At 43.2% G+C, this 23,400-nt stretch overlaps 1 protein-coding gene across 4 annotated transcripts in view; it reads right to left on the reverse strand.

Moving 5' to 3' along the window:
- rtel1 (regulator of telomere elongation helicase 1) overlaps positions 1-23,400 on the reverse strand; it is a 158,289-nt gene that overhangs the window by 33,991 nt on the left and 100,898 nt on the right. For all 4 annotated transcript variants that reach the window (XM_070895979.1, XM_070895976.1, XM_070895980.1 and 1 more), the window contains 2 exons: positions 22,431-22,588; positions 45-131 (listed from right to left, as the gene is read on the reverse strand). In XM_070895979.1, the coding sequence (XP_070752080.1) occupies positions 45-131; positions 22,431-22,588 (245 nt within the window). The remainder of the gene's footprint in view (positions 1-44; positions 132-22,430; positions 22,589-23,400) is intronic.

Here is a 23,400-nt window from a genome sequence, read left to right on the forward strand (position 1 = left end):
TTAAAAGGTTTGCATAATAATGAAGAAATGAAAATAATACATACATGGTTACGAACGAGCGTGATTTTTTTCCTGCCTCCTCGCTGCTCACCAGTCAGATGTTGAAGAGACATTGTTGACATCCTAACTGCCTAAAGAAATACAAATAAAGGCAAACCATCTCACATTTACCCACAAACAGGTGACAACACTTTAGAAGTAATTCATTGACTGAAGTGCTTTGGAAAGTCCCGAGGATGTGAAAATTGCTACACAAATGCAAGTTCCATACCATTATTATACTGCAATCTATTTGTAGCTATAAGCACTGCTATAAATGCCTCCTGGTTCTTGACGTCTCTGCAAGGGGAAATGGATCCTTCCCATCCACTCTATCTAGGCCCCTCATAATATTATACACCTCAATCAAGTCTCCCCTCAGCCTCCACTGTTCCAAAGAAAACAACCAAGCCTATCCAATCTTTTCTTCAAATAAAATTCTCCAATCTTGGCAACATCCTTGAAAATCTCCTCTGTACCCTCTAATACAATCATATCTTTCCTGTAATGTGATGACCAGAACTGTACACAGTAGTCTAGCTGTGGCCTAACTAGTGTTTGGTACAGTTCAAGCATAACCTCCCTGCTCTAACATTCCATGCCTCGGCTAATAAAGGAAAGCATCCCGTATGCCTTCTTAACCATCTTATCTACCTGTCTGGCTACCTTCAGGGATTTGTGGACAAGCACGCCAAAGTTCCTCTATTCATCTACACTTATCAGTATCCTACTATTTATTATATATTCCCGTTCCTTGTTAGCCCTTCCCAAATGCATTACCTCACACTTCTGCATATTAAATTCCATTTGCCACTTTTCTGCCGACCTGACCAGCCCATTGATATCTTCCTACAATCTACAGCTTTCTTCCTCACTATTAATCACATGTCCAATGTTTGTATCATTTGCAAACTTCTTAATCATGTCCCCTACATTGAAGTCTATATGATTGATATTATACCACAAAAAGCAAGGGACCGAGTACTGAGCCCTGCAGAACCCCACTGGAAACATCTGTCGACCATTACCCTTTGCTTCCTGCCACTGAGCCAATTTTAGATCCAACTTACCACTTTCCCTTGGATCCCATGGGCTTTTACTTTTCTGACCAGTCTGACCCAGGGGACCTTGCCAAAAGCCTTGCTAAATTCCATGTAGACTACATCAAACGCACTGCCCTCATCAACCCCCATTGTTACCTCCTCAAAAAATGTAATCTTCCCTTAACAAATCCACGCTGACTGTCTTTGATTAATCCATGCCTTTCTAAATGATGATTAATACTGTCCCTCAGAATTTTTTCCAACAATCTGCCGACCACCGAGGTTAGGCTGACTGCCCTGTAATTACTCGGTCTATCCCTTTCTCCCTTTTTGAAGAATTATACAATTTTAGCAGTCCTCCAGTACCACACCTGTAGCCAGAGAGGATTGAAAAATGATGGTCAGAGCCTCTGCTATTTCCTCCCTTGCGTCTCTTAATAGCTTGGGGCACATTTCATCAGAGCCTGGCGATTTATCTACTTTTAAAGAAGCTCAATCCCTTAATATTTCCTCTCTCACAATGTTCTCTCATCTAATATTTCACACTTCTTCCCAACTACAAAGTCTGCATTGTTAAAAACCATACCGACGTCTTCCACCTCTACACACAAGCTTTCTTTTTGGTCTCTAATAGGTCCTACTCTTTCTTTAGTTATCCTCTTGCTCTTTATGTATTTACAAAACATCTTTGGGTTTTCCTTATGGGGGTGGAATTTCTGAAGTGGGTTCAGGAGAATTTTCTTGATCAGCGTTTTTCCTGCCTTATGAGGAAGGGCATTGCTGGATCTAGTCCTGTGGAATTAAGTGGGTCAATAGGGAATATCACAGTAGGGGAGCATCTCGGGAATAGTGATCCTATCAGAAGGTTTAGATTAGTTTTGAAGAAGGACAAGGAGTAATCTAGAAAAAATACTTAACTGGACGAGGGATAATTTCAGTGAACTGAGGAGGGATCTAGCCTGGGCAAATTTAAGTCGGACCAGCAGGCAGAAATGTAATGGAGCAATGGGTGGCCTTTGAGGAGATGGTTCAGGCACAATCGAGGTACATTCCCCCAAGGGAAGAGGGAATGGGAGGGCAACCAAAGCTAGAGCTCCCTGGATGACAAAAAAGGAGTTAGAGAGCGAGATGAAGCAGAAAAAAGGGGCATATGACAGATGATACAAGGGAGAATATAAAAAGTACAGAAGAGAAGTGAGAAAGGAAATAAATGGGGCAGTACGGGAATAGATGTGGCAGCTATCAAAAAAGGAAATCCAAAGGTCTTCTACTAGGTAGTAAAAAGAGTTGTCAGAGGAGAGTTGGGATTTATTCGGGACCAAAATGGAGATCTATTGGTGGAGGCTGAGGTACTAAATGAGTACTTGCATCGGTCTTTACCAAGGAAGAGGACTTTGCCAAAGCTACAATAAAGGAGAAGGTTGTCAGGATACTGGATGAGAACATAGGATAAACCTGGAAATTACAGGCCAGTCAGTTTAATGTTGGTGGTGGGGAAGCTTTTAGAAACGATAATCCAGGAAAAAAAAATTAACAGCCACTTGGACAAGTATGGACTAATAAAGGTGAGCCAGCATGGATTTGTTAAGGGCAAATCATGTTTGACCAATTTGATTTGAGTTTTTAATGAAGTAATACAGAAGGGGTGGATGAAGGCAGTGCAGTTGATGTGTATATGGACTTTCAAAGGCATTTAATAAAGTACCACATATTAGGCTTGTTAGCAAAATTAAAGCTCATGGGAGCAGTAGCAGCATGGATACAAAATTGGCTTAAGGGATAGACAACAGACTTGCAGGGAATGACTGTTTTTCAGACTGAAGGAAGGTATACAATGGCGTTCCCCAGGGTTCAGTACTAGGACCACTGCTGTTTTTGATAAATATTAATGACTTGGACTTGGGGGTACAGGGCACAATTTCAAAATTTGGAGACGTCATGAAACTCAAATGCAGTAAACAAGTGATAGACTTCAAGAGGACATACATAGACAGGCTGGTGGAATGGATGGACACCAATGCCTGGAGGTCCTGCGCAGCCCAGCACTGGCTTTGAGATTTCGGCTTTGTGAAATTTTGAATGTGTGGCGCAGCCCATTAAAGGAATCGCACACCCCCAAAAATGAGGGACACATGGCAACTGAAATTGAACACAGAAAAATGTAATGCGATACTTTTTGGTAGGAAGAATGAGGAGAGACAATACAAGCTAAATGGTACAATTTTAAAGAGGGTGAAAGAGAGAGATGTGGGGCTGTTTGTGCACAAATCTTTGAGTCTGGAGGCGGAACAGCAAGCAGCGAGAGGCCTACTAAAGGCCCAGCAGCGTCGGGAGCAGCAGCTGGGAGGCGGAGCGGCGAGAAGCCTACTAAAGGCCCAGCAACATCGGGAGCAGCAGTCGGAAGGTGAAGCAGCTAGCAGCGAGAGGCCTACTAAAGGCCCAGCAGCAAGCTACTGCAGGGAGAAAGGGCAAGAAAGTAAAAAGAAATCTAACGGTGACATCACAGCCAAGGGGGTAAGTGATTGGCGAGTAGTTTTTCCTTATCTTTATCTTTTTCTTATCAGTAAGTAATCTTTGGCTTAGTTGCCAAACTAAATTAATTTAAGGGTTAAGTCATGACAGGAGAACCCAGTCCCATGTCATGCTCCTCCTATGCTGTGAGAAATCAGGGACATGACCCTGATGACTATGTATGCAGCAAGTGTATCCAGCTGCAGCTCCTAACAGACCACATTGCGGCACTGGAGATGCGCATGGATTCACTGGAGCATCCGCGATGCTGAGGATGTCGTGAATAGCACGTTTAGTAAGTTGGTCACACCGCAGATAAGGAATGGGTGACCATCATGCAGAACAGGAATAGGAAGGCAGTGCAGGAGTCCCATGTGGTCATCCCGCTCCAAAACAGATACACCGTTTTGGGTACTGTTGGGGGACTTGGCTCATCAGTGGAAGGCAGCAGCAGCCAAGTTCATGGTGCCGTGGGTGGCTCTGCTGCACAGGAGGGCAGGAAAAAGAATGAGAGCTATAGTGGTAGGGGATTCTATTGTAAGGGGAACAGATAGGCGTTTCTGCGGTCGCAACTGAGACTCCAGGATGGTATGTGCTTCCCTGATGCAAGGGTCAAGGATGTCTCGGAGCGGCTACAGGGCATTCTGGAGGGGGAGGGTGAACAGCCAGTTGTTGTGGTGCATATAGGTACCAACGATATAGGTAAAAAAACAGGATGAGGTCCTACAAGCTGAATTTAGAGAGCTAGGAGTTAAATTAAAAAGTAGGACCTCAAAGCTAGTAATCTCAGGATTGCTGCCAGTGCCGCGTGCTAGTCAGAGTAGAAATAGCAGGATAGCTAAGATGAATACGTGGCTTGAGGAGTGGTTGGAGAGAAAGCAAGAAAGGGGTACTAAGGTGAATGATCAGCCATGATCTTATTGAATGGTGGTGCAGGCTCGAAGGGCCAAATGGCCTACTCCTGCACCTATTTTCTATGAAAGTGGCAGAACATGTTAACAAAGCAGTTAATAAAGCGTATGGGATCCTGAGCTTTATAAATAGGAAGTTATGCTAAACCTATGTAAAACACGGGTTCGGCCCCAGCTATTTGTGCCTAATTCCGGGCATCATACTTTTGGAAGAGTGCGAAGGCTTCAGAGTGGGCACAGAAGAGATTTACTAGAATGGTCCCAGGATGAGGGATTACAGTTATGTGGATAAACTGGAGAAGCTGGGGTTGTACTCCTTAGAGCAGAGAAGGCCAAGAGGAGATTTGAGAGTAATGTTTAAAACCATGAAGGGTTTAGCTAGAATAAATAAAAAGAAACTGTTTCCATTGGTCGGATGGCCGATAACCAGAGGGCACAGATTTAAGGTGATTGGCAAATGAACCAGAAGTGACAGAAAAACTATTTTACGCAACGAGTGGTTAGGATTTAGAATGCAATGCTCGATAGGGTTGTAAGAGATTCACTAGTAGGTTTCAAAACAGAATTGCAATACTGTACTTGAACACACGAACATAAGAAATAGAAGCAGGATTAGGCCATACACCCGCTCGAGCCTGCTCCACCCTTCAATAAGATCATGGCTAAACTTCTACATCAACTCCACTTTCCTGCCCTGTCCCCATATCCCTTGATTCCCAAAAACCCATCAATCACAGTCTGAATATACTCAGCGACTGAACATTCACAGCTCTTTGGGATAGAGAATGCCAAAGACTAAACCATGTGAGTGAAGAAATTTCTCCTCACATCAGTACCAAGTGGCCAACCCCTTATCCTGAGACTATGACCCTTAGTTCTAAACTCTCCAGCCAGGGGAATCACCCTCCCAGCATCAACCTAGTCAAGCCCTCAGAAGTTAATATATTTCAATGAGATCACCTCTCATTCTTCTAAACTCCAGAGAATATAGGCAGAGTCTATTCAATCCCTCCTCATAGAACAATCCACTCATCCCAGTAATCAATATAGTAAACCGTTGTTTCACGCCCTCCAAGGCAAGTATATCCTTCCTTAGGTAAGGAGATCAAAACTATACTCCAGGTGTGGTCTCACCAAGGCCCTATATAATTGCAGTAAGAATTCTTTACTCTTATACTCCAATAACTTTATAATAAAGGCCAACATACCATTTGCTTTCCTAATTGCTGTACCTGCATGTTAACTTTCTCTGATCCGTGTACAAGGACAGCCAGAGCCCTCTGAATTTCAACATTTCCGAGTCTATAACCGTTTAAAAAATATTCTGCTTTACTATTTTTCCCTTCCAAGGTGGATAAATTCTCACTTCTCAACAGGATATTCCATCTGCCACGTCCTTGCCCAATCACTTAACCTGTCTAAATCCCTTTGCAGCCTTCTTGTGTCCTCCTCACAGCAAACTTGGATACATTACATTCGGTCCTCTCATCCAAGTCATTGATCAGGGGCTCAATTTTCCCCAGTGACTTGCGCGTTTTTTTTTGGCGCAAGTTAAAAAATTAAAGTTTCCCCAAGGAATGTGCGCCAGCGTAACTCAGTTAGTTATAATTTTTTTAGGTTAGTTTTTTTGGGGGTCATGGGGGGTGGAGTAACCTGATGTCTGCGCCAATTTTTGTCAATTATGTAAGTTTGCCCAAAAACATTTCTCCTAGGTCGACGTATGTGAGCACTCCCGAAAAACCTTCTGGTGAGTTAAGAAAAACTAGCGCGCATTGAAAAATCGACACAGAAAGACATCATTGTTTTTCAGCGAAGTTTTGGAGGGAGTCAAGAACACTTAAATATGCATAATAAAGATTACTTTTTTTTGTAAAACCTTATCACGCAGTAAATGGAAGTTTGATGGAATTCTAAGTTTTCATTTTTTTTCAACTGACACGTCATCACCAAACATCTGCAGAGCTTGAGGGTCGGAGTGTCGGCCGGCAGAATCAGGCCCGCACCCAGCTGGACACAGGGGCTTGGCTGCAAAAGAAGCCCGGGTGAGGGGGCGCTGTGGAATGCATCAGAAGCCAGCACTACGCATCAAATGTAGCTCGGGTGGGTGGGGGGCTGTGGAAGGCATATGGAAGGCATCAGAAGCCTGCACTACCCATCAAATCAAGCCCGGGTGGGTGGGTGGGGGGCTGTGTGGAAGGCATACAGAAGGCATCAGAAGTCTGCACTACGCATCAAATGTAGCCCGGGGGTTCCTCATCACTGCGCCTACTCAGACCTGGGGTGTGGTCCATACAGACCTTGTGGGGAGAGAGAACAAAAGAACCTTGTCCTGCCTGCCGTTTTGAGCTTCTTGCAAAGGTAAAATTTAAGCTTGGGGGCAATACTGACAATGCCATATCTATTTTTGCATGATGGTGCTGCGGAGACGACAATTGATTCAAAGTCATCGCATGAGAACCTCAGAGCCCGTAGGGTGATGGGCAGGAGATCTTACCCACCTCGGATATATAGAGACAGGCGTTCATACCTGCACTTGAGTGATGCAGACTGTGTCAGAAGGCTGCATTTCTGCAAAGAAGTTGTAACTGAGCTATGTGAGTTAGGCAAAGCAGACCTGCAACCTAGAAGCATCACGAGGACTGCTTTGTCAGTTGAAGTGAAGGTTACAGCTGCACTTTCATTCTATGCATCTGGATCGTTCAAAGCTACAACTGGGGATGTATGCGCCATTTCTCAACATGCAACACATTTCTGCATTCGCCAGGTGACAGCAGCACTGTATGCGCAGAGGAATTCACGGAGGAGTTCCCCATGACCGCCCAGGCAATGCATGACAGGGCTGTGGGCTTCTCCAGGATTGCTGGCTTCCCAAAGGTACAGGGCTGCATTGATTGTACCCACATCGCCTTGTAAGCACTTTGAGGACTCAGAGATGTACAGGAACAGAAAAGGCTTCCACTCTGTGAATGTGCAGAGTGTGACGACATGCATCGAATCATGTCAGTTGATGTAAAATACCTGGGAGCACCCATGATGTGTTCATCCTACACGAGAGCGTTATACCTGCCATTTTTCAGCAGCAGCCAGAAGGGTAGAGCTGGCTACTGGGAGACAAAGAACATAAGAACATAAGAATGAGGAACAGGAGGAGGCCATCTAGCCCCTCGTGCCTGCTCCGCCATTCAATAAGATCATGGCTGATCTGGTCGTGGACTCAACTCCACTTACCCGCCCTCTCCCCGTAACCCTTAATTCCCTTATTGCTTAAAAATCTATCTTTGACTTGAAAACATTCAATGAGCCAGCCTCAACTGCTTCCTTGGGCAGAGAATTCCATAGATTCACAACCCTCTGGGAGAAGAAATTCTTTCTCAACTCGGTTTTAAATTGGCTCCTCCGTCTTTTGAGGCTGTGCCCCCTAGTTCTTGTCTCCCCCACCAATGGAAACAACCTCTCTGCCTCTATCATGTCTATCCCTTTCATGATTTTAAATGTTTCTATAAGATCACCCCTCATCCTTCTGAGCTCCAAGGAGTAAAGACCCAGACTACTCAATCTATCATCATAAGGTAACCCCCTCGTTTCTCGAATCAGCCTAGTGAATCGTCTCTGTATCCCTTCCAAAGCTAGTATATCCTTCCTTAAGTAAGGTGACCAAAAACTGCACGCAGTACTCCAGGTGCGGCCTTACCAATACCTTATACAGTTGCAGCAACACCTCCCTGCTTTTGTACTCCATCCCTTTCGCAATGAAGGCCAACATTCCATTTGCCTTCCTGATTACCTGCTGCACCTGCAAACTAATCTTTTGGGATTCATGCACAAGGACCCCCAGGTCCCTCTGCACCACAGCATGTTGTAATTTCTCCCCATTCAAATAATATTCTCTTTTACTGTCTTTTTTCCCCCAAGGTGGATGACCTCACACTTTCCGACATTGTATTCCATCTGCCAAACCTTAGCCCATTCGCTTAACCTATCCAAATCTCCTTGCAGCCTCTCTGTGTCCTCTACACAACCCGCTTTCCCACTAATCTTAGTGTCATCTGCAAATTTTGTTGCACTGCAAACTCATTTATATGACAACTAATCCAGCATAGTTCTAGGTTACTTTTACGGAGCAAAAAATTGATTTTCATACTAGCCCTGTTTGCTGCCTTATGTATGCGTGAAATGTTCATTTGTGACACACACCACCTTTCTGTGTAAAGGTAGTCAAAAAGAAGATGCAAAATTCACAGTTCACAGGGGCGACTGTTCCGGCGCCTGCACAAGAGGGAGAACAGGTCGAGTTCTCCCTCTTGTTGAGTGTGGGCTGCATGCATGCTCATACCACAACAAACATTTGGACTTGCCAAATTTAAAAACATCTGCACAAAGATCACCAGCTTCCCACAGGCACTCCACAAAAAAACATTTAGAGATTTCAAATGTGTTGGACTTTTGGCAAAAGCCAAATCTGTGCATACTGTGGAGAAGCTCACCAATGAATAGTTTGTGAAAGGTGTTAATAGATCGTGGTGAAAACCACAGCAATCTTACAACCCAGTTGTCCCAGTATTTATCTCTGCTTAACATGTAAGGGGTGTCAATTGGGATTCTGTTTATTTTTTACATTCCTTTTTGGATCATTTGAACCACACAATATAAAACGGAAAAGAGTGACTAAAGTAAATGTTGGTCCCTTAGAAGATGAAAAGGGGGATTTAATAATGGGAAATGTGGAAATGGCTGAGACCGTAAACAATTATTTTGCTTCTGTCTTCACAGTGGAAGACACAAAAACCATGCCAAAAATTGCAGGCTACAGGAATGTGGGAAGGGAGGACCTTGAGACAATCACTATCACTAGGGGGGTAGTGCTGGACAGGCTAATGGGACTGAAGGTAGACAAGTCCCCTGGTCCTGATGAAATGCATCCCAGGGTATTAAAAGAGATGGCAGAAGTTATAGCAGATGCATTCGTTATAATCTACCAAAATTCTCTGGACTCTGGGGAGGTACCAGCGGTTTTGGAAAGCAGCTAATGTAACGCCTCTGTTTAAAAAAGGGGGCAGGCAAAAGGCAGGTAACGATAGGCCGGTTAGTTTAACATCTGTGGTGGGAAAAATGCTTGAAACTATCATTAAGGAAGAAATAGCGGGACATCTAGATAGGAATAGTGCAATCAAGCAGACGCAGCATGGATTCATGAAAGGGAAATCATGTTTAACTAACTTACTGGAATTCTTTGAGGATATAACGAGCATGGCGGATAGAGGTGTACCGATGGATGTGGTGTATTTAGATTTCCAAAAGGCATTCGATAAGGTGCCACACAACAGGTTACTGCAGAAGATAAAGGTACGCGGAGTCAGTGGAAATGTATTAGCATGGATAGAAAATTGGCTGGTGAACAGAAAGCAGAGAGTCGGGATAAATGGGTCCTTTTCCGGTTGGAAATCAGTGGTTAGTGGTGTGCCACAGGGATCAGTGCTGGGACCACAATTGTTTACAATATACATAGATGACCTAGAAGAGGGGACAGAGTGTAGTGCAACAAAATTTGCAGATGACACTAAGATTAGTGGGAAAGCGGGTTGTGTAGAGGATTCAGAGAGGCTGCAAGGAGATTTGGATAGGTTAAGCGAATGGGCTAAGGTTTGGCAGATGGAATACAATGTCGGAAAGTGTGAGGTCATCCACCTTGGGGAAAAAAAACAGTAAAAGGGAATATTATTTGAATGGGGAGAAATTACAACATGCTGTGGTGCAGAGGGACCTGGGGGTCCTTGTGCATGAATCCCAAAAGGTTAGTTTGCAGGTGCAGCAGGTAATCAGGAAGGCGAATGGAATGTTGGCCTTCATTGCGAGAGGGATGGAGTACAAAAGCAGGGAGGTCTTGCTGCAACTGTATAAGGTATTGGTAAGGCCGCACCTGGAGTATTGCGTGCAGTTTTGGTCACCTTATTTAAGGAAGGATATACTAGCTTTGGAAGGGGTACAGAGACGATTCACTAGGCTAATTCCAGAAATGAGGGGGTTTCCTTATGATGATAGATTGAGTAGACTGGGTCTTTACTCCTTGGAGTTCAGAAGGATGAGGGGTGATCTTATAGAAACATTTAAAATCATGAAAGGGATAGACAAGATAGAGGCAGAGAGGTTGTTTCCACTGGTCGGGGAGACTAGAACTAGGGGGCACAGCCTCAAAATACGGAGGAGCCAATTTAAAACCGAGTTGAGAAAGAATTTCTTCTCCCAGAGGGTTGTGAATCTGTGGAATTCTCTGCCCAAGGAAGCAGTTGAGGCTAGCTCATTGAATGTTTTCAAGTCAAAGATAGATAGATTTTTAAGCAATAAGGGAATTAAGGGTTACGGGGAGAGGGCGGGTAAGTGGAGCTGAGTCCACGACCAGATAAGCCATGATCTTATTGAATGGCGGAGCAGGCTCGAGGGGCTAGATGGCCTACTCCTGTTCCTAATTCTTATGTACACTCTGTCCCCTCTTCTAGGTCATCTATGTATATTGTAAGCAGTTGTGGTCCCAGTACTGATCCCTGTGGCACACCACTAACCAATCGAAAAAGGACCCATTTATCCCGACTCTCTGCTTTCTGTTCGCCAGCCAATTCTCTATCCATGCTAATACATTTCCTCTGACTCCGTGTACCTTTATCTTCTGCAGTAACCTTTTGTGTGGCACCTTATCGAATGCCTTTTGGAAATCTAAATACACCACATCCATCGGTACACCTCTATCCACCATACTCGTTATATCCTCAAAGAATTCCAGTAAGTTAGTTAAACATGATTTCCCTTTCATGAATCCATGCTGCGTCTGCTTGATTGCACTATTCCTATCCAGATGTCCCGCTATTTCTTCCTTAATGATAGTTTCAGGCATTTTCCCCACCACAGATGTTAAACTAACCGGCCTATAGTTACCTGCCTTTTGCATGCCCCCTTTTTTAAACAGAGGCGTTACATTAGCTGCTCTCCAATCCGCTGCTACCTCCCCAGAGTCCAGAGAATTTTGATAGATTATAACAAATGCATCTGCTATAACTTCCGCCATCTCTTTTAATACCCTGGGATGCATTTCATCAGGACCAGGGGACTTGTCTACCTTCAGTCCCATTAGTCTGTCCAGCACTACCTCCCTAGTGATGGTGATCATCTCAAGGTCCTCCCTTCCCACATTCCTATGACCAGCAATTTTTGGCATGGTTTTTGTGTCTTCCACTGTGGAGACGGAAGCAAAATAATTGTTTAAGGTCTCAGCCATTTCCACATTTCCCATTATTAAATCCCCCTTTTCATCTTCTAAGGGACCAACATTTACTTTAGTCACTCTTTTCCGTTTTATATATCTGTAAAAGCTTTTACTATCTTTTTTTTATGTTTTGCGCAAGTTTACCTTCGTAATCTATCTTCCCTTTCTTTATTGCTTTTTTAGTCATTCTTTGCTGTTGCTTAAAATTTTCCCAATCCTCTAGTTTCCCACTAACCTTGGCCACCTTATACGCATTGGTCTTTGATTTGATACTTTCCTTTATTTCCTTGGTTATCCACGGCTGGTTATCTCTTCTCTTGCCGTCCTTCTTTTTCACTGGAATATATTTTTGTTGCGCATTATGAAAGAGCTCCTTAAAAGTCCTCCACTGTTCCTCAATTGTGCCACCGTTTCGTCCTTGTTTCCAGTCTACTTTAGCCAACTCTGCCCTCATCCCACTGTAGTCCCCTTTGTTTAAGCATAGTACGCTCATTTCTGACACAACTTCCTCATCCTCAATCTGTATTACAAATTCAACCATATTGTGATCACTCATTCCGAGAGGATCTTTTACGAGGAGATCGTTTATTTTTCCTGTCTTGTTACACAGGACCAGATCCAAAATGGCTTGCTCCCTTGTAGGCTCTGTTACATACTGTTCTAAGAAACAATCCCGTACGCATTCTATGAATTCCTCCTCCAGGCTACCCCCTGCGATTTGATTTGACCAATCGATATGTAGGTTAAAATCCCCCATAACTACTGTCGTTCCTTTTTCACATGCCTCCATTATTCCCTTGATTATTGCCCGCCCCACCATGAAGTTATTATTTGGGGGCCTATAAACTACGCCGACCAGTGACTTTTCCCCCTTACTATCTCTAATCTCCACCCACAATGATTCAACATTTTGTTCATTGGAGCCAATATCATCCCTCACAACTGCCCTAATATCATCCTTTATTAACAAAGGGTACTGCCTCGCCATCTGGCTATGACGCCCCTTCACGTAACCCGGATGGAAGCTGACCGAGAATACAACATGCCGCACATTTCGATGCGCAGCATAATAAAGAGGACCATTGGCATTTTGAAGCAGCGTTTCCCATGCCTGGACCATTCGAGGCTACTTGCAATACTCCCGAGATTGTTGGTCAGTTCACTGTTGTGTGCAGCAGCTGGTAGTAGAAGACCCACCAGAAGTGAGAGTGACTGATGATAATGATGAGGAAGATGCAGATGACGAGGAGGAGGAGGACAAGGAAGTCATGCAACTACCTGAACCCAGAGCACGACAGCGGAGGAGGACGGACCGTTGATCCCCTTTAACGATTGCTCGAGTCTTGCACCAACAGCTCATCCGTGAATGCTTTGCTGCCTGAAGACTCAACGGCAACTATTCCAAATGGACCATGTTTACTGCTTGGACCTGTTCCGTAATGTGTTTTGTTAATGGAACAAACGATGGAAATTATTCTTGTTCACTTCAAAAAGGTGTGTTAATAATGGAACAAATAATGGAACTGATTCAGTTATTATGTAAAATATATTTATTCAAAATTTTAACATGTTTGTACTTAACATAACTAACATATTCTTATATCAAACTTTTAAGTTTCACTTATCACTTACAAACTTTTACTAACTTGTAAATTGACATAACTTACAAAAAACTTTAAATTTTTTAGAACAGTTGTAGTTACAACAGTAACAACAACAAAGAAACCCATCTCTCCTTCACCTTATTCAAAGACTGCCCCCTGCGCTTAGTCTTGGTGACTCCACCACCCTTGCCTGCAGGTGGTGGCGCAGTTTTTCTCGCTTTCGAACATCTTGGGTAATGCGCACTTCTTGATGGGGGGGGGGGGGCACAGCCAGTAATGTGGATGGCCCGGCTTGGACCTCTTCAGAGGCTGGTCTGGGAATTGGAGTTGGAATGGCAGTTGATTCTGTCAATGGGCACGGGGTCTGGGCGTGTTCCCTTATTGCAGCAGAAAACTCCAACATTCCCTCCCTCATGTGCCCTGACAGTGTCTCAGCTACCTGTGACATGCCCTCCCGCATGTGCGCCGACATTGTTTCTGCTGACTGAGATATTCCCCACCTCATGTTCCCAGATAGCGTACCCATTTCTCGAGAGTGTTGATACCACATCACCCACCCCACTGATGGTGTCCAGGAGTGATTGGGTAAGGCCCTCTCCGCACTCATTGCCATTACGTGAATCACATCTGTTAGATCCTGCACCTCAGGAGAGAGCGTGGTGACTGCGATTTCTCTTTTCCCATCGTAGATTAGCTCCTCTCCATACTGTGGATTCCCTGTTGTCTTGTGCCTAAAGAGTTCCACTTCTTTGAATTCCCAAGGCTCTGGGCTAGGAGTTTGTTCCTTCTGCTGCTATTGATAGATTTAGTCTAAATCCACCAAGAGCAGTGCAGCGAGCAACCCAGAAAGTTCAACCCAATTAAGCCCGCCTGTCTTGAGCCATTCCTGTGCTTTCAGGCACCCTTTCGTTAATTTATTGGCTTTTCTTCAAAGTGCATATAGCAGTTCACTCACATTGTGGCAGAGCAGTGCAAATTTGTATTTTTAACTTATGAAAATAAATACTGTGTGTTAATCTTATTTGCTACAGTAGTGTTTTTCACCATTAAAACTAACTATTGAAAAAGAAGTGTAAACAAGTATCTGTATTTGGCAATAGAAGGACAAGGAGTTATTTGTAACGTGCTTTGGATTGATTTACTGAGTCCCTGAACCTGAAATGCTGCAACTACAAAGCAGCAATTTATCATGAATTATTGCAGTGTACTATATAATATATCAATCCAACAAAGTGATATTATCTCTAATGTATTCAGACTCTAACCTTCTCTTTCATCTTAACAGGTACAGAACATGAAACATATCACCTGTAGTTATGCAAGTTGTTTTTGAAAAACCACAAAATCATTCGTCGTTTTATTAATTAAGAAAGCCAAAGTAAGATATGAAAAACAATAAGAATTTGGGATTAAGCATTTTGCTAAGTCAGCATTGAAACTATGCTTTTAAAATGAGAAACCTAGGTTAAGGATGAAGGGTAATTGTGCAGGACACCATCAAGGCTGAAAAGAGTAAGAGACCATGAATTTTGATTTTAAAAGCCTGATGATTGTAGGAAGAAAGAAAAGTGAAAAGGGCACGAAGTTTCACAGTTTTGAGATCTCTGGAAATAATGAGTAAGAGGAGGTAGTGTGAAGAGTTGGTTTCAATGCTGAGAGGGTGCAGGAAAGAGGAAGAGTGTGTAGGATGACAATTTGAAGTTTGGGAAGAAAAGTGAGACAAGTTCAGGGGATCAATGACCATAGTAGAATTGATGAAATAAAGAGATAAGAAATGTGTATATTAAAGTGACGTTGAAGGCTAAAGGTGAGAGATACTCATGCATTTCTAGCACCCTCAGCCCCTTCGGAATCAATCCCTTTGCCTTTCCACTTCCGTATGTATAAGGCATTATAGACTCCGTCTTTCTCTATTCTCTATAAATGCTGAAGCCAAATATATAAAGCAACTCTGTCATAACAACCCCATCATGTTCATTTTGAGTGGCTCCACCTCCTCTTTAATGATTCTCTCTTTACTATGCGTTCCTAAAAAAAAACTCTTTGCTATTTCTCTAAAATGAATACAAGTTTTCCTTCATATCTCTTACCTCCTTACCTGCCTCATCAGGGGGAATAGAAAGAGTGTGTGGTGTGAATCTTCTACAGACTATCCTAATATTTTTATGTGCTTCCCTATTTGAAGTGATGTGTAGGACAGTTATTTGGCCTTCGCCATATACAAGCTACAATTTTAAATTTAACTTTTCTGGTCAGATTACATTTAGGAATGTAATCTTAGAAGGAGATGTTGCATAAAAACTTTATTAAATACTTACATGTCATGCCTTGTGTCTCCCCTTGGAGTAGGCTTTCATGTGCATTCATCATAATGTTGCTTTGCGATGGTACTTTTGGAGACAGTCCTTAAGCGCCAGTGTTTTGAAGATTCAGTCTGAAGGGAATGTTGCTGTCCATAGTAACTCATGTCTTTGAATTAGGATTTTTCATTCTGAGGGGATCTGTCCACCTTTTCCTTCTCTTGTTCCTTGATGTATATCATAGCCAATACAGAGACATGGTTGCAAGGTGACCAGCGTTGGGAACTAAATATTACAAGGCACTTGATTCATCGAAAAGACAGGCAGGCTGGAGCAGAGAGGGGAGGGGAGGGGGGTGGGGGTAGTCCTGATAATTAAGGATGACATAAGGACAGTAGTGAGAAAGAGTCTTGGCTTGGAAGATCAGGAAGTAGAATCAGTATGGGTGGAGATAAGAACTAACAAGGGGCAGAAATCAGTGGTGGGCGTAGTCTACAGGCCCCCTAACAGTAGCTATACTATTGAACAGAGTATTAATAAAAAATTATATAAGTTCATGGAATGTATCCAAGACAGTTTCATAGAACAATACGTCATGGAACCAACCAGTGAACAAGCTATTTTAGATCTTGTTTTGTGTAATGAGCCAGGGTTAATTAGTAATCTTATAGTAAAGGATCCTCTAGGGAAGAGTGATCATAATGTAATAGAATTTCACATTGAGTTTGAACATGGCATTCTTATGTCTGACACTAGAGTCTTAGACATAAACAAAGCCATTTACGTACATATGGGGGTGGGGGGTGGGCAGAGATGTGGGTTGGATCAGGTAGATTGGGAAATTAGATTAAAAAGGTAAGATGGTAGATAAGCAGTGGCAATCATTTAAAGAAATATTCCAAAATCCTCAAATATACATTCCATTGAGAAATAAAAACTCCACAGAAAAAGTGACCCATCTGTGGCTAACTAAAGATGATAAGGATAGTATTAGATTAAAAGAGGCTTATAATGTTGCAAAGAATAGTAGTAAGCCTGAGGATTGGGAGAGCTTTAGAAACCAGCAAAAAATTGATAGAGAAAATAGATTACGAGAGTAAATTAGCAAGAAATATAAAAACTTGCAAGAGCTTTTACAAGTATATAAAAAGGAAGAGAGTAGCAAAAGTAAGTGTTGGTCCTTAAGAGGCTGAGGCAGGAGAACTTATATTGGGTAACAAGGAAATGGCAAAGACTTTAAACAAATATTGAGTATCTGTCTTCACAGTAGAAGACACAAAAAGTATACCAAAAATAGTGGGGAACCAAGGGTCTAATGAGAGCGAGAAACTTAAAGTAATTAATATCAGTAGAGAAAAAGTACTTGAGAAAATAATGGGACTAAAAGCTGACAAATCCCCTGGGCTTGATGGCCTACATCCTAGGGTTCTAAAAAAGGTGGCTGCAAAGATAGTGGGTGCATTGGTTGTGATCTTCCAAAATTCCCTAGATTCAGGAACAGTCCCAGCAGATTGGAAGGTAGCAAATGTAACCCTGCTATTCAAGAAAGGAGGGAGAGAGAAAATGGGGAACTACAGGCCAGTTAACCTGACATCAGTCGTCGGAGGAAATATTGGAATCCATTTAAGGAAGTGGTAACAGGGTACTTAGAAAATCAAAATATGATTCGGCAGAAGTTTTATGAAAAGTAAATTGTGTTTGACAAATTTATTAAGTTTTTTGAGAATGTAACTTGCAGGGTAGATAAAGGAGAACCAGTGGATGTAGTATATTTGGATTTCCAAAAGTCATTCGATAAAAGGTGCCACATAAAAGGTTGTTGAGCAAGGTAAGGGCACATGGGGTTGGGGGTAATGTATTGGCATGGATAGAGGATAGGTTAACAGACAGAAAACAGAGAGTAGGTTTAACCGGGTTATTTTCAGATTGGCAGGCTGTAACTAGTGGGGTGCCGCAAGTATCAGTGCTTGGGCCTCAGCTAATTACAATCTGTGTTCATGACTTCGATGAAGGGACCGAGTTGCAACGCATCCAAGTTTGCTGACGATAAAAAGCTAGGTGGGAAAGTAAGATGTGAGGAGGAAACAAACAGCTTGCAAAGGGATTATAGACAAGTTAAGTGAGAGGGCAATAAGGTGGCAGATGGGGAAATGTGAGGCTATTCATTTTAGTAAGAAGAATAGGAAAACAGAATATTTTTTAAATAATGAGAAACTATTAAATGTTGGTGTTCAGAGAGATTTAGGTGTCATAGCACAAGAAGCACAGAGTGTTAGCATGCAGGTACAACAAGCAATTAGGAAGGCAAATGGCATGTTGGTCTTTATTGCAAGGGGGTTGGAATACAAGAGTAAGGAAGTCTTGCTACAATTGTACAGGGCTCTGGTGAGACCACACCTGGAGTACTGCGCACAGTTTTGGAAGGATATACCTGCCTTAGAGGGAGTGCAACGAAAGTTCACTAGATTTGAGTAGATTGGGCCTATATTCTCTGGAGTTTAGAAGAATGAGAGGGGATCTCATTGAAACATAAGATTCTGAGGGGAATTGACAGGATAAATGCTGAGAGGTTGTTTCCCCTGGCTGGAGAATCTAGAACTAGGGGGTCATAGTCTCAGGATAAGGGGTCGGCCATTTAGGACTGAGCTGGAGGAGGAATTTCTTCACTCAGAAGGTTGTGAATCTTTGGAATTCTCTGTCCTAAAGTGCTGTGTATTCTGAGTCGTTGAGTATATTCAAGGCTGAGATAGATAGATTTTTGAACTCCAGAGGAATCAAGGGATATGGGGATAGGGCAGGAAAGTGGAGTTGAGGTCAAAGATCAGCCATGATCTTATTGAATGGCGGAGCAGGCTCGAGGGGCCGAATGGCCTACTCCTGCTTCTAATTCTTATGTTCTTATGTTCACCTCCTCACCCTGGATGTGGCTTGCAGCATCCCAGTGGGACCCACAGCCTCAGATGGTGGGGCCCTGTGTGTGCCCTGCTGCACCCCACTGGGACTCGCAGCTTCAGACGGTGAGACCCTGGGTGTGCCTCGCTGCTCCCCACTGGGACCCGCAGCCTTGGACAGTGGGGCACCGTGTGCCTCGCTGCACCCCATTGGAATCCCTAGCCTCGGACGGTGGGAAACCATGGAATGTCCCACCAACAATCAAACCGCTACTCAGGGAAGGGGCTAACATCGCAATGGGTGGCACATGCACCTCCTCCAAAGTGAGTACAACAATGGGGACTTCATCCATCCCCTCCCCCTCACCCCCATGCTCCTGGAAGGTGGAATTAAAAGATGTTCTCCTCTTCAGGCTTGTCCTCATCTGAATTCTCTTCTGCATTGTCAGGGTTGGCCTCAAGTTCTGCAAAATATAACAGAACAGACAAATGGTTAGCAGCAGAGGGGGCAGGGTGGGTGACATGAGTAGGCTTACACAGCGCAGGCAGTAGGCTGATTTGAAGGACCACGATGAATGATAGCACATTGCATCAACCGAAGCATAGCTGAGGGAGACATCCCCATGAACCGAAGCATGGCTAGTCCGCGCAGTACTTAACATTTAGGAAAGCCAGACTGTGGAATTTGCAGGACTTACTCTCTCCCTCGAGTGTGGGCCCAGCTTGTGCAGTGGTGATTGATAGGTCCTGCCTGGAGAAAAACAAAGCAGACCCTCTCTTTCAAGGGTGTCAGTGGGTGCCTATTTGCCAGGCAGGCCTCCTCCTGTTCGAGTTCTTTCCCTTTTATTATGTGCCACCTCCCTCTGCAAAGATGAAAATATAACTTTTTAGAGAGGGTGTCTTTCTGTTGGGTGTGACATATATAGATGATCACATTTACAACTGAAATTCCATTGAAACATGAAAATATTACTTACACTAACTACTTGACCAAGGGTCCTGCCACTTCTTTTTGCACTGGCCTCCAGACCTCTGAGTGGTCACCATAGCACAGTAATCTTCTGCAAGTTGGTTCCAGCGTTTCTTCATTTCTTTGGGTGGAACTTTCATGTGTCCAGCTCGTGCCATCTGGCCTCAATCACAGTATCTAGTGCCTCTACTTCATCCTGTAAGAAACTCTTGATCCTTGCACCATGTTGCATCTTGTATTGCAGCTCCGATTTTTCCAATGAGAATTAAATTTCTCACATAACTGGCTCTTTAAAAATAGACAATTGCAGATCGGGAGCTGTCCTGCGCATGCGCGCCCATAGGTATCACATCAAAAACGTCCTTTTTTTCCATGCATGCGCAGAAGGGACGGCATCGTTTTTTTGGCGCAGACATTTGGCTCCACCCCTCCCCCGAGGCTACAGGACAGGCTGCGCAGCGCCAATTTTAAAAAAGAGAGCGGGGAAACTTGACCCATTTATTTTTAGAATTGTTGTGGCCTCGAAAAACAGGCGTAACTCTGGCAATATGCCAAAAAATAGATTTGGGCAAAATTGAGTCCATACATTGTAAATACCGAGGCCCAAGCACTGATCATTGTGATACCCCACTAATTACAGCCTGCCAATCTGAAAATAGCCAGTTTATTCCGACTTTCTGTTTTCTGTCCGTTAACCTATCCTCAATCCATGCTAATATATTACTCCCATGAGCCCTAATTGTGTGTAATAACTTCTTGTGTGGCACCTTATCAAATGTTTTTTGTAAAATCAAATATACTACATCGACTGGTTCCTGCTTATCCATCCTGCTAGTTACAACCTCAGTAACCTCCAACTGATTTGTCAAACATAATTTCCTCTTCATGTATCTGCAATGACTCTGCCCAATCATATGATTTTTAAGGTGCCCCTTTATCACGTCCCTTACAATAGATTCTAACATTTTAGGAATGACAGCTTATATCCACGATTATAGCCAAGAAGGGCAGGTGGCGATATGATAAAGGTCTTCAACATTATGAATGATTATAATACAGTAAATAATGGTGGATTGTTTCCACTGGTTGGGAATACAGTAACGGGGGGGGGGGGGGGGGGGGAGCACAAATTTAAGACCATTAAAAGGGGAGTTAGAAAGCTTTTTTTCATGCAGAGGGTGGTTAGAATGTGGAATTCTCCACTACAAATTACTGTTGGAACAGAGTCCATAAAGTCTTCTAAAAGGATATCGGATAGTTATTTAAGAGGACTAGTAATGTTGAGAATGATCAGATTATGTGGCTCATGAAGAAAAACAGCTGGACTTGTTTTAATTCATTAGATTGTTCTAAGTGTGTACAAGCCAATAAGATAGCAGACATCAGATTAAAACAAAGTCCTGATCCTGGACCAGATAGCAAAAAATACGTTTTGATGTTGAAACCAAAACAGAATACATTTCCGAGAACCGTTGCACATTATCTGGGTATACGTAGCAGCTAAAGTGCCTTTATCTTGAAAGACATTCCATAATCAGGTGAAAAAGTTACAACATGACCAATGACAATTGTTAATTTTCCCCTTTCTGGAGTGAAATGCTTCATGAGTCACTATCACACAGCCTGGTAAAGTACTGATGAAATTCACTCTGGTTTCGGCATAAGCCAGCAGGGAAGAAGTCCATGATTTTAAAACCCAGTTCTTTATTTGGGAATCAGTGATATAACTAAACAACAACTACTTTTATTTATATCGTGACTTTAATGTAATAAAATGACCCAAGGCACTTCACAGGAGCGTTATAAAACAAAACTTGACACCGAGCCATTGAAGGAGATATTAGGACAAATGACCAAAAGCTTGGTCAGAGGTAGGTTTTAAGGAGCATCTTAAAAAAGGAAAGAGAGACTGAGCGGTTTAGAGAGGGAATTAGAGAGCTTAGGGGCTTGGCACCTGAAGACATGGCCGCCAATGGCGGATTAAAATTGGGGATGCTCAAGAGGCCAGAATTAGAGAAGTACAAGACCATGGAGGGATTTGAAAAGATGGAGGAGAATTTTTAAAAATCAACACGTTTAACTGGGAGCCAATGTTGGTCAGCGAGCACAGGGGTGATGGGTGAACGGGACTTGGTGCGAGTTAGGACATGGGCAGCAGAGTTTTGGATGATCTCAAGTTTGCGTAGAGTAGAATGTGGGAGGCCAGCCAAGAGTGCATTGGAATAGTCAAGTCTAGAGGTAACAAAGGCATGGATGAAGGTTTCAGTAGCAGATGAGCTGAGGCAGCGGCGGAGCTGGACGATGTTCCAGAGGTGGAAATAGGCGGCCTTTGTGATGGCACGGATATGTGATCGGAATCTCAACTCGGGGTCAAATACAACACCAAGGTTGCGAACAGTCTATTTCAGCCTCAGACAATTGCCAGGGAGAGGGATGGAGTCGGTGGCTATTGAACAGTTTGTGGCGGGGATCAAAGACAATGGAGGGGTCAAGAGCGATGGTGTTGAGATAGAACTGCGTGGTCATCAGCATACATGTGGAAACTGACGCTGAATTTTCGGATTTTGCCGCCGAGGGGCAGCATGCAAATGTTAAATAGGAGGGAGCCAAGGATAGATCCCTTGGGAGACACAAGAGGCAACGGTGCGAGAGCGGGAAGAGAAGGAATTGTAGGTGATTCTCTGGGTATGATTAGAAAGGTAACAATGGAACCAGGTGAGCGCAGTCCCACCCAGCTGGACGACAGTGAAGAGACGTGGATGAGGGTGTGTGGTCAACCATGTCAAAGGCCACAGGGAGGTCGAGGAGGGATAGTTTACCATTGGCACAGTCACATAGGATGTCATTTGTAATTTTGATAAAAGCCATTTCGGTCACAAAATATTTCAGTCAGGTACACATCCTACCTTTTTTCCACCGAGAAATATGCCTCCATCGGTCTTTAGTTCACTGTGCTCTAAAGCATCAAGGAGACTCACAGGTTTCGTAATCGTCTTCTCAGTGTTTCTCTCATATTCAATGCAAAGTTTGGCCATGGCATCTCTCCCAGAAGGCTCAACATCATCTGTAGAAAAGCAAATAAATACAAATTACCAATAATTAAAACAATCAGTAACTTTTTTTTTTAAAAGAGGGGGTGGAGAGTTGTTAGCCTTACAATTTAACAAGATAAACAAGTAGTTTTATGCCTTAACCCCAGTATAGATATGCATCAAAACACTTGACAATGGCATCAGATGAAAAGCCAACAACTTGCACCTTTAATATGGAAAAACATCTCAACGCACTTCACCGAGCCACAGAAGATATTAGAAGAGGTAACCAAAAACCTGATTAAAGATGTGGGTTTTAAGGAGGGTCTTAAATAAGAGGCAGTTGGGCAGGGGGGGGTTGCACAAGAGGCCAGAGTCAGGAAGAGAGTTTGATGTGGATGGGGCTGGGGTTGGGGAGAAAAGAAGGAGCAGAAATTGTAGTATTGCATGGGATGACGGGAGTAACAAGAGGCAAGGCCATGGAGGGCTTTAAACAAGGAGGATGAGAATTTTAAATTTGGAACCTTTGGGGATGGCAGCTAATGTAGGTCAGCATTGACCTTCGGGGTGTAATTAATTGGTGTTGCCTCCTAAAAAATAATTCCATTGTGATCTAGAAACCGCTAAAATATACTAAGTGCAGTCTAAATGCAATAGCTGCGGCCAAAAACACAATTGTGGGTCTCTGTAAATCTCAAGCAAGAATTGAACAGCTGTGTCAGGAAGCAGAAGGCAGAATTAAGTAAAGACCGAAAATGCAGCAGCTGCCGAACAAGCTTTGTGGTGAACTAGGAAACCAACAGTTTAAAGCGCAGCAGAAATTAAATCAAATCAGCAATATTCC

Source organism: Pristiophorus japonicus, chromosome 12 (genome assembly GCF_044704955.1).
Source record: "Pristiophorus japonicus isolate sPriJap1 chromosome 12, sPriJap1.hap1, whole genome shotgun sequence".
NCBI classification, from domain to species: domain Eukaryota; kingdom Metazoa; phylum Chordata; class Chondrichthyes; family Pristiophoridae; genus Pristiophorus; species Pristiophorus japonicus.